Source organism: Zingiber officinale, chromosome 5A (assembly GCF_018446385.1).
Source record: "Zingiber officinale cultivar Zhangliang chromosome 5A, Zo_v1.1, whole genome shotgun sequence".
In the NCBI taxonomy this organism is placed as follows: domain Eukaryota; kingdom Viridiplantae; phylum Streptophyta; class Magnoliopsida; order Zingiberales; family Zingiberaceae; genus Zingiber; species Zingiber officinale.
In genome coordinates, this window is record NC_055994.1 from 4,691,823 (window position 1) to 4,704,040 (window position 12,218).

Consider the following 12,218-nt stretch of genomic DNA (forward strand, 5'->3'; position numbering starts at 1 on the left):
AAACTTATTCTAGGGTACACATTATATATATGGATTGGTTCAGGATATTGCCATGCTTAGTGCCATGCATCATCTCGCATGATTGCATGCTGTGCGATAGTCAGCTCCATTATTGTTGAGCACATCGCCAGTTACATGGATCTGCACACACCACCACTCATTGGTTAGTGGTATATCAGGCAGGTGTGTGGCAGTTCTGCTGTTAGGCTCCGCTGGTCCGGTGACTCAGCATGGTAGCCGGCAAACAGTTCTGCTCTGTTAGGCTCCGGTGGTTTAGTGTAGCAGCGTGGTAGCCAGCAAACGGTTGGACTTTGTTAGGTTCCATTGGTCCGCTCATGGGTAGTGTGACGCAGCGTGGTAGCCGGCAGAGATTCCTCCCCGTCATTGTGTACCGGGAGATGAGAGCATTGCGCTCCCCCATTTATGATTTGGGGTAGGAGGATAGATGTACTCCGACAGCATCCCGTCCACTCGGTCACTCATTAAGAGTAGTGATATCAGAGTGCACGGTTGTCACAACTCTACCCACTCGGTCTCACCATCGTGTATGAGATGGCTGACTGGCGTTAGGGGTGACCAGGACCCATCATTGGCATCATTACCATTTATGCATTTTCTAATTATGTTTTCTGCACTTATATGTTGCATTTGGATGGATGCATATGTTTGACATGCATACAGGATTTTGATACCTCTCAGTATGACGACCTTGTTATACTTATACCTTGATCCTGGTTAGTACAGTTTTCTCCTACTTGTTTCAGTTTTATTTATCCTTCTTGTATCAGGAGACTGTACGCATGATTAGTACTGGTTGTTATTTTCTTTATTATGCATATCAATGGTTACCCGCTGAGTGTTGGACTCACACTCTCCTCCGTTCCTATTTTCAGGTTGATGCTTTCCGGAGAGTTCCAGTCGCTAGTCCCCTGCAGTCCAAGAGGACGTTTGTTGGTCTTTTGGTTTTTCTTTATTAGACTATGTTTAGACTTGTTCTGTTTTGATACTTTGGATCTTGTATGGATTTTTACTTGTCGATGGATTTTTATTCGATATGATTTTCTACATGCCTGCCTGGACAGCAGAAGAGGTAAGTTGACTTTATTTGTTTCGTTGAGTTTTTGTGCTTTATGAGTGTAGTTGAATAGAATATCGGTTTTGTGCTTTATGAGTGTAATTGAGTAGGATGATTTGAGATGTTTACTTATCATTTGTTTTAGTTCACTATTTAACTGCATGGATAGCGTGATTGTTTGCTTATTTATTTGTTGTTATATACATATGTTCCGACCGTGTTGGCCGTGTATGACTATGGATGTAGAAATGTTTCAGATTGTCACCTATACAGGGGAGATGTTGTCGAAATTTCTTCGGATAGGTACTTCCCCGGGGCGTGACAGTTATTGCTCACTTGGCTACCAGGATTCATAAACTCTAGTACTTAGCCTGGAGGTCTAGAGTTCGAATCCTGGGGAAGGTAAAAATCCACTTGCCAGGGGTGGGAAGACCTAGTGAGTAACGATACGGCCGAGGGTCATCGATCGACGACATAAGGGGTCGCCAGTTGGGTCGTCCAAGGGACCTCCAAGGGGCCGCCAAATGGACCGCTAGTTGGGCCGCCCAAGGGGTTGGGTCTTTACAATAAAAAGGTGCCTTTTTATTGTAACGACCCGGCCCCTTGGGTGGCCACACTAGCGGCCCAACTGGCGACCCCTTATGTCGTCAACCGACGACCCTTCGACCGTGCCGTTACTCACAAGGATTTCCCACCCCTGACCAGTGAATTTTTGTCTTCCCCAGGATTCGCTCACTTGGCTACCAGGATTCATAAACTCTAATATTTAACCTGGAGATCTAGAGTTCGAATCCCGGGGAAGACAAAAATTCACTGGTCAGGGGTGGGAAATCCTTGTGAGTAACGGCACGGGCGAAGGGTCGTCGGTTGACGACATAAGGGGTCGCCAGTTGGGCTGCCATTGTGGCCGCCCAAGGGACCAAGGTTGGGCCGCCAGTTGGGCTGCTAGTGTGGCCGCCCAAGGGGCCGAGGGGCCAGGTCGTTACAATTCTCCCCCTTGACTGTTGTCATCTCGAATTCGGACTCAGATTCAACTATATCTTCTTTGGCCATCAGTGCTATGAAATCGGTCTGATCTGATTCTTCTGAGTCTGGTTCGAAGGTTAACTCTGGAGATTCATACTCTGATTCAAACTTAGGCTCGACTTGGTCTTTTGGTTCTGAAGGAATCTCATGAAGCTTGATCACCTTCTCCTAAATCTCCTTAGCATTGTTGAACTTTCCAACTCGATCAAGCTCCGAAGTTGTTAGTCTGCATAGGAGAGTATATGTTGCTTTTGTATTTGTCTTGAATTTTCTTCTTGTTTGTGCATCCCACTTGTCACAGGTGATGGGTATACCTTCTTCAGTGGGGAGAATAAAACCGATCTAGACTATAGTCCATATCTCCACTTGGGTTTTCAGTTGGTGCTCCATCTGATCTTTCCAGTATCTGAAATTTTCGCTGGACAAGAGTGGTAGGCATGCGGTGCTTTTCCAATCTTGGTAGGCTATTGTAGAAGAAAATCTAGCGCACAAAAAAGAAAAATAACCAAATATTCCAAGACTGGTCTTGGATTAGTAGTGCAGGAGAAAAATATAAATAGATTTTTTTTAAAAAAAATAAAAAAATATTAATAAAAAAATATTAAAAAAATATTATTACAAATTTTTTAAAATATGATAATTCGCTAATACCGATCAATAGTGAAGAGATGAAAATGAATTTTTTAAAAGTAGTTTTGGAGAGAAAAATGAAAGACGTAAGGTTTTATTTTTTGAAAAAAAGGATGAAAAAATAAAAATTGCTCGAACGGTAGTTGTACCGATTCAGAGTGACACCGGTCTGATACTAATTGTTGGATCGAAAGCGCTAAGGGGGGGGGTGAATAGCGCTCGTGGCTTTCACTTTCGTTTCGGAAGAATTAGAAATAAAACATGCAGCGGAAATAATAAAATCAAGTACACGAACATCAAGATTTACTTGGTTCGGAGTCTGGGGCGACTCCTACTCCAAGGTCCATGTTCGTTGACCATTTACTTTGGGCAATCACTATAAGCACGGAAGTTCTTTACAATTTAAGTACAATATTAGAGCAATAGTAAAATTTATACCGACAACAAAAAACAATAAGTTTGAAGCTCCTGGTCGTCGGAGTCTTGCTATAGCTTTTCTGGATCGTCTTTTGAGCAGCACGGAGAAGACAGATTGTAATTTCGTTATTGTTTCAAGCTGCTGCTCGAGACTGCCTTTTATAGCATGTGGAGGGTGCCCTCAACAACATGGAGGGCGCCCTCATCCACGCTAAATTCGTAGCGTGGATGAGCTCTGAACTGGTCGTTGCCTATCCGCCTGAGGGCACCCTCAACCTCCATGAGGGCGCCCTCACGCCAGTGTTCAGGGCGCCCTCAAGCTCCATTAGGGCGCCCTCGCGCCATGCTGCGAGGCAGTCTCTGCATACGACCCGAGGCGCCTCCAAGCTCCATGGAGGGCACCTCAGGTACTATTCATCCGAGCCAAAGTTGTCAAATTTTCTTCCTGCAAGATACATTAGTCTAGCAAACCAGTTATACCCTGCAAAACAAAGTTAGCACAATATAGACATATAAAATAAAGTATTTGACAATCATCGGACTGTCCGGTTATGATTTCGGATTTCTGATTAGAAACCCTAGGTCGAACCGACGCCTACTGTTCCCTCACCGGGGGGCACGTCCTCACCTACTCCACTCAGGAGAGTTTACCTATTGCCAGTTCATCCTCCAGACCAACTGGACTTTTGCTTAGTGTCCGAGGTTCCAGGACTTTCAGCTGGACGTCTGCTCCACGACCCGCCCAGTCTTTCACCTGGTTCGCGACACCAGGACTTTCCATCTAGAGTCCTCAACTCTAGGACTTTGGCCGAAGCCCTCGACCCGCCAAGACTTTCCGCCTAAGGTTACCACCCCTTAGGATTTTCCACCTGCCTAACCACAGTTAGGACTTTTACCTAAATACACTTAGTGTTGGATCAAGAATTCGCTAGAGGGGCGGGTGAATAGCGATTTAAAACTTTAACGAGTACGCGGCGGAAAGAATAAACGAACAACGCTAACATAAGTAATTTTTTACTTGGTTCGGAGCCTTCGGCGACTCCTACTCCGAGGTCCGCACTCGTCGAATGCTTTCGTTGGGCAATCCACTAGCAATTCGAAAAGATATTACACAATTGAATTACAGGAAATGCTAAAAGAAAATTCCGACAATAATTAAGAAAAGAAGAAAGAAAGAAAGCACTTTGTCGGAGTAGCCTCACGGCGTCGCAGGAGCACAACACACTGAAGATAGCGTTGAAAGATATTGTCATTGTTAATTTTCTCCAGCCTTCACCCTCCTTATATAGGAGGTTCGGGGCGCCCGGATCCCTTCGGGGCGCCCTGAATATGATGTAGCCGAGCCAATCAGCGAGCTCCATGTGTCAATGCGGTGATAAGGATAAAACTTACCTTTGGTCGCTCGGACCCTTATTTAAGAAAACGTTAGTCCAAGGTAAATATTAATTATAGATCCTGCAAAACAGAGTGTTAGCAAAGCTTATAATCAAATAAAATATTTGTTAGATTTTGTCTCATCGAGATTGGAATCTATTTAAGATCTCAACTTAGAGTTCCGAAATGGTTCTAAGTTGGATCGGCGCTTAAGTTCGTTTACCGGGAATGCGTTCTCACAGTCACTCCCCTCCAGTGACTTACCTCAACTTACCCGCCAGACGTCCGGTCTGTTAGAGTATATACTAAAAGCTTAGCTTTTGTAAACATTTATTTTTAAAATAAAAGAATCACATTGGTCAAATGTCTATATTTATTTGTTGAATATAGTTGTTCAATTAACTTATAAAGTAGATAACATGGTATGTGGTGTCACACACAGAAGATCATATTATCAGCTCTTTATAAATAATAAACAGTTGCTCACGACTAAGATGGAAAGGAACAAACCATTGGTATAGTCGTAGTGTAATTAGGTATTAGTTTATCTTGACTAATAAATTACACTAGTACTCTCTAAATGTATTGAGTAGGATCATTTTAGGTAAGTTCTTTTTATACTGACTTAATAAAAGAACTAGACCTTAGTTATTATGGAAATGTGTACTCTTAATCCTAATATAATAACAAGCACATATATTTAGTATTTATTTCTTTAACTTATTAAAGGGTGAGATTTAGCTTGATAAATCAATAGACCCGATAAGTTGGGAAATGATATTACTTATAGTGTGTGTTATTGATTATAGAAGGAAACTGTGTCCTAGTAATCTAGGTTGAGAATGTCCCCAAGAGGAGCTCATAAGGATTGTCATGTTAAACCCTGCAGGTGAACTTAGTCTGACATGACAATGAGGTTGAGTGGTACTACTCTTGGAGCTAGATATTAATTAAGTGAGTTATCAGTAACTTACTTAATTAGTGGACATTCGTTATCTTAAACACAGGGAGACTAACACACTCATGGTAAGAAGGAGCCCATAATGTAATTTGGGATTAGTGCGGTAGTGCAATAATAACTCTCTAGTGGAATGAGTTATTGTTGATGAACTTGAGTTGTGTGTTCGGGGTGAACACGGGATACTCAAGCTCATCGAAAGGCCAAAACCAATTTCTCCTCTAGGTCTCTATCGTAGCCTTATTAGTGCCTTATAAATCACTCATTAAGAGCCCTTCTTGGTGTCCAAGAAAGGTGGCCGACCCATTGCTTGGTGACCAAGCAATGGCCGGCCACTATCTCCTTAAGAGGGTCGGCCCTCTTGCTCGGTGACCAAGCAAGTAGGGGCCGACCATAATAAATTCAAATAGGAGGGGTATTTTGAATTTTTAAAATCTTCTCTTTGTAGAAAACTATAAGTTTTAAAAGAGAGATTTTAAATTTTAAAAAAACTTTCCTTATTTGAATTAGACCACATGGTTTAATAGAGATTTTTAAAAGTTTTAAAACTTTCCTTTTTTAACCATCTTCATGGTTTTAGAAAAAAGGAAGAGAAGTTTTAAAAATTAAAATTTTCTATTCATGTTAAAAAAAGGAAATTTTTGAAGAGGAGTTTTAAATTTTAAAACATGGTTTTAATTTTTAAAATTTTCTTTTTTAACATCCACTTTAGGAAAGAGAGCTTGTAAAATTTTATAAGAGGATTTCTTTTGGTAAAATTTTATAAAAAAAAAATTATTTCTTCCTATAAGTGGTTGGTCACCCTTGCTTGGTGCCCAAGCAAGGGACCGACCAAGATTAAATCAAGCCAATCATTGATTTGGTGATTGATTCAATCAAGAGGAAAGAAAAGGAAAAATAAAAGGGAAAAGGAAAAACTAGAGGAAGATTTTAATTTTTGTAAAAATTCTTCCGTTATTTGCCTTGGGCAAGTAATATAAAAGAAGGGGTGAGGATGCCTCATGAGATACAACTCTTATTCTCTTGCTTGGTGGTTCTCTTGGTGTGGCCGACCCTCTCTCTTCTCCCTTTCCCTTTGCTCTCTTTTCTTTTGTGGTGGTGGTGGCTGAAATTTAGAAGAAGGAGAAGAAGGCTTTGGGTGGTGTTCATCTTGGAGGATCGCCGCCCACACGACGTCCAAGGCGAGTCGAGGAATACGGCAGAAGATCTCGAGGTCATTAGCTTGCAAAGAAAAGGTATAATTAGCAATTATTTTCCGCATCATGCTAGTTATTTTTCTTTGTATGAATTCCAAATACAAGAGGCATTAGATCTAGTTTTCGAATTAGTAATTCGTGTTTGTGTTTTTTTTTTGTTTTTCGAATTTGTGATTCGATTGTTCTTTTTGGTTAAACCTAGAGTTATATAAGAAATTAAATATTAGCTTTCCTTAAAAGACTTTGTCTAGACGGTGGTGGATGCTCCCATACCTAAGAAGGCCATGTACTTCGCCATGCAGTCCTGGAAGTCAATTTTGGAAATTAATATTTAATTGAATTTATAACGTAGGTGGGTTTGGATCAATAGTGTTAAGTTCCGCTTGCGATCCAAGTCTAAACCATTAAGAACAGATAAGTTAAATTTGGAATCAATAATGTTAAGTTCCGTTTGTGATTTTTAATTTAACTTCTAAAGAACTCAATAGGTTATTTAGGAAAGGTTCGATACTTGTACAAAATTTTGTACAGTGGAACCGGTACGATCTTCCTAGGACTAACCAACAATTGGTATCAGAGCTAGGGTTTGCCTCCGTGTGTTTTGGTTTTCAAATTAATTGTGCACATGTCATACATAATTTAGGCAGGATAATAGTAGGATGTGCTTGGTGAAAATCTGTATTAGACTTTGCCACTATTTACTTCGGTAATCAAAAATTATGAAGTAATATATTACAATTAACTTCGGTACAAAATTTAATATAGTAAATACTATTTTAGACTTCGTAGATTAAAAAAATACGGATTTTACTTCTAATTTTATCTAACATTTTACTTCGTGATATATATTTGATGAAGTAATAAGTCACAAAATTAAACTATATGTCTAAATATTAAAGTAATAAGTTATAAGTGATTAAAAATATTTTCCTAGCTGAACCATCGGCCGGTTTATTTTTTCCCACGCGGGAACCCTAGCTAATTACTTTATTTTTTTCCCGCCGTGCGCCCTCTGTCTACTTCTATCTTTTTCGCGTTTTTTGTCCTTCGCCCTCTTCGTGTTTTTTCGCCCGATGCATTCAACTCCACTCGACAACCTTCGACTCCCCCAGCGGCCTTCGACTCCCTGCCGGCGACCTTCGACTCACCCGCCAGCAAATCTACTTCACCCAACCGGCGATCTTCGAGTTGTTCCCCCGGACGCACAAAGATCCTTTCCTCTTTACAGAGCTAGGTTTGTTCGACCTCTTCTTTCCTTTCCTCTCTGCCTCACCGTTAGGTTTCTCTTCCTTTCCTCTCTGTTGGTTTGTCTCTAACTGATCCTAACTATCGTGTTTTTGTCGTGTGCCCTCTAGGTCTTCTTCGTGTTTTTTAGCCTTGCCGGTGAGCCCGTCGAATTCTTCTGTTTAAAACACCAGAATCGCTTCCTCATCTGCATCGTATTGGAAAGCGAGCGAGAGAGAGAGAGAGAGAGAGAGAGAGAGGGAGAGAGAGAGAGAGGGAATGGCGAAGGCGGTGGTGTTGTTGGATCTGTGGGTGAGTCCTTTCGGACAGCGTTGCCAAATCGCGCTGGCGGAGAAGGGGGTGGCGTACGAGTACAAGGAGCAGGACTTGAGCAACAAGAGCCCGTCGCTGCAAGCCAACCCCGTCCACAAGAAGATCCCCGTCCTCATCCATGACTGCAAGCCGGTGCGTGAGTCGCTCATCATCGTGCAGTACATCGACAAGGTGTGGTCCGATGGCGCACCGCTTCTGCCGACGGACCCCTACGCCCGCGCCCAGGTGTGGTTCTGGGGCGACTTCATTGACAAAAAGGTATTGCTATGCCCGCCACCTGTTTGATTATTGGTTGTATAGAATAAGCCTAGTTTTACCTTGCTAATTCGACTGGGTCACCATACGTTAGACTCGATAGTAGAGGAGGTAGCTGCTAAGGAGGCTCTAAGCTTCTAAGTTGGCAGTGTTTGTTAGTTTTTTTAACTTGTTGTAGAGTTTGAGAATAACTGGCGTGAAAGAAACAGGCAGTCATAAAGTTCTTTCTCTTGGGGAATTGATTGTGCATTTGATTTTTAGTGTTTTTAGTCAATATTAGTGATTGGTGAGTAGTTCTTATTGTTTTCATTAGTGATTGAAGCAAATATTATTACCTTTCCCTTATATCACAATCAATCTTACCCTCCTTAATGAAGAAAGCGAGAGCATACCCAAAGTGTTCTTTTTAGCATTCGTTGAATGGTTTGCTACTTACCAGATCTTACCTATAGTTTACGCCAGACATCTAGAGAGGCAATATACATCCCTCTCTCTTTCAATAAGAAATTGGTTAAAAAAGATCTTGTTTTCTTACCAAAAGAAGGAAAAAGAATTTTTTTTAGAATTTATTTGTGTTGCTTAACTGCTTGGCTATCGGAAACAATCGACTTCCCGATTTTCTACAGCTCTAGGTTTGTTCCTTCTCCAAACCCTTCTTTCCTTTCCTCTCTGCCTTGTTTCCTCTCTGCGTTTTCTTTCCATCTACTTGTGTCATTTTAGAGCAACCACAAAAAATGAGGGATTTTTTTTTTATATGATATAAGAAAGGGGATCATTTTTTTTCAAATATAGATTTTAGAAAAAAGTTGGTAATTTAAAAAGGAGGCAACTAGGGGTCATTTATTTTTCGTCGTTGTTATCTTAAGTCTTGAAAGAGAGTCATGGGGAAAAGTAAAGTTGTTGTTGTGTGACCTTGTGGTTACGGGTTCGAGTCATGAAAACAATCTATTGCAATACAGAGTAAGGTTGTGTACAATTGACTCAATGTGGTCTGACTCTTCCCTGAAACTTCGCATTAGCTGGAGCTTCATGTATCTTTTTTTTTATTATTATATCAAGTCTTAGGTGTTAATTAAAAAAGGAGGCAACTACCAATCATTTTATTTCCACCACTGGTATCTCAAGTATCTTGCCTCTTCCATAAAGTTCAAATTTCACTATTTATTTTCCTAGGTCTTGTATACGTGATATAATTTGAGATTCATTTTCTATTCTACCTACATCTCTCTTAGAGTTGGTGCCAAACTTTATTTTCTTAACACCTCGTTCTCAGGGTAAAGTGATTGCCAAATTGTATTTTCTTAATCTCTCTTTGTTGGGGTAAAGTGATTCAGAACTTTCTTCTCTGGAGATTTGATATATCAAAGATGTTGGAACTCAAATCTCACTTGTGTTTGCAACACTTGTATGTCTCTGCATATGTGCAACTTCAAAAAGATAGATTACTTTTTTTGTTCCTACCAGTATGTTATTTTCAAGTTGTCAATTCAGTCATCATTTCTTTGTTAATAAGACCATTCTATTGCATCTTCAGACTTCTCAATTTCTATATTAATATTGCTTCTTTGTCATTGACATGTCTAGTGTCTTTTCATATTCAAACTGGAGCACAATATCTGGCTTCAACTTGAATGTTAGAAACAACAGGCTATATTTTCTATTAATTATTCAGTAAAATCTATTTTTAAAGTAATTAATTAGCCTTAGAGGCTATCTATAGGTGAGTTTTAGTATCCTTGGTGGATAATAAAATACAATGATTTTTCCTCTCAACTAATCTAATATAAACATATTTTGAAAAATCATTACCACATCAAACTGTTTGTGTCTAATTTTGAAAAATCATTACCACATCAAGTAATTTGATATTCTTTGCATTAGCAGTAGAATATCTTGTTTTCTTAAGTAATTAAGTTATAATCTAAATATACATGGGGTATATTTAGATTTTTCATTACTTTGCCATTACCTTGCAATTATTACCTTACAGTTACCTTTACAAATACATGAAGAAAGAAAATAGAGTTGAGTATGTGTCATTTGTCAATCCTGGTCACATACCTACATGCGGTGTGGGTGAAGATGGTAGTAAATTATCACAACATATTACTGCTCAGTTGGGAGCATCAAACAGAGATAGCATATGCTTCATCCCATATAACATTGGGTAATATTTTAATTATTTATCACTTCCTACTACATGCTAGTCAATGTTATATTTTTATTTGTGCAGGTACCATTGGATCTTGACTATAATTAATGAAGATAAGAATATGATATATTTATTGGACTCTTTGAGTAAAAGGAACCGAGATCATTCTTGGCAAACTATTGTGACCAAGTAAGTATTAACTTATGCTGCTTTTGAATGCATTCAATTCATTATAGGTTGAAAAAATAATTTTCTATTTTTTAAAATGTAGTGGGGTCAAGATATATAATGCATCAAGGGGTATTTCAAAAGGACCAGGTTTTAAACAATTGACAATATGTATTGTAACTATGTATTTAGACATCAATTAATAATTCTTATTATTTGGATTGTGACTTCTTGCATGACATTTTCCATTTCATTAGGGTAATTTTAAACAAAATGGTGGTGTTGAATGTAGATATTGTGTGATGCGGTACATGAAAGAGATAGTCTTAGATGAATATCCAAGATTGGAGAGAAAGGTAAATTTCTTCTTTATGAAATATTTTCTGTATAAAATATTAAGTCATTTTTCATTGATCCTCAAACTTTTGGTTAATGATTCAGTTTGCAGCATCAAAAAACAAACAGTATTACAATCAATATCAGTATGATGAAGTCAGAAGTGAATGGAGCGAATTCGTCTATTTCTATGTGGGTGCCTAAGTGTAGACTATGATATAAATTTTAGATTGTATTTAGAGATTTATGGATACAAAAGTTTTTGGGTTATGGTTAAACATTTCTTTTATGAATACACTTTTGGATTGTATTTGATAGATATTTGTGATATATTTGTTCAATTTTGGTGATGAAAACTATTGTGTTATAGCAAAATATTATGATATACACTTTTGTCAATTAAATTTGTATTGTAGTAAAATATAGTCAACTACTTCGATACTATAAATAAAAATGATGAAGTAATACAATACATAAGACTTCAGTTAATTTAAATATTGTCGTAGTTAAAGAAACTATTTACTTTGTCATTGATTAAAATTGTTGAAGTCGTTCATATGTATTACTGCGCTAACTTAAATTGTTGAAGTGTAGTAAAATATGTTTTTTACTTCCATACTACGATGAAGTAATACAATAACAATTACTTCGATCAAGCTAAAATATGCAGATGTAATATTAACTATTTACTACACCATAATATAAAAAATTATGAAGTCGTAACTTCTTTAAACTTCGTCAGACAATGTAACCTATGTAGTAATATATCACCAACTACTTCGGTAGTTTTATTGGTCTTGATGAAGTAATAGAGTTTTTTTACTTCGAAACCGATCTGATTTTGAACCGGTTTTAGACCGGTGATAGACTTTGGTAATCGTGTGTCGAAGTAAAAAAATACCCCTTTTACTTCACGTGCGTCTACTTCGGTAAATATCTACCTATTACTTCAGATAATATCCGAAGTCTATTGGCGATTTTCACATAGTGTCTATAAATGTAAGTCAGATTGACTTGAGGGAGTTTAAACTAGAAACATAGAAAGATATTAGCTTTTTTAAAAAATAGCTAAGT

The 12,218-nt window shown here is 38.5% G+C and overlaps 1 protein-coding gene across 1 annotated transcript; it reads left to right on the top strand.

Annotated features, from left to right (window-relative positions):
• The first annotated feature begins 8,179 nt into the window (after positions 1–8,179).
• LOC121979323 (glutathione S-transferase U19-like) lies at positions 8,180–8,566 on the top strand. Its single transcript, XM_042531306.1, has one exon. The coding sequence runs from the start codon at positions 8,180–8,182 to the stop codon at positions 8,516–8,518; it is 339 nt and encodes a 112-aa protein (XP_042387240.1). The 3' UTR covers positions 8,519–8,566.
• The last annotated feature ends 3,652 nt before the right edge of the window (positions 8,567–12,218 follow it).

Bases quoted from the DNA above. Each gene is read 5' to 3' on its own strand.
- LOC121979323 (XM_042531306.1), top strand. From the start codon at position 8,180: ATGGCGAAGGCGGTGGTGTTGTTGGATCTGTGGGTGAGTCCTTTCGGA.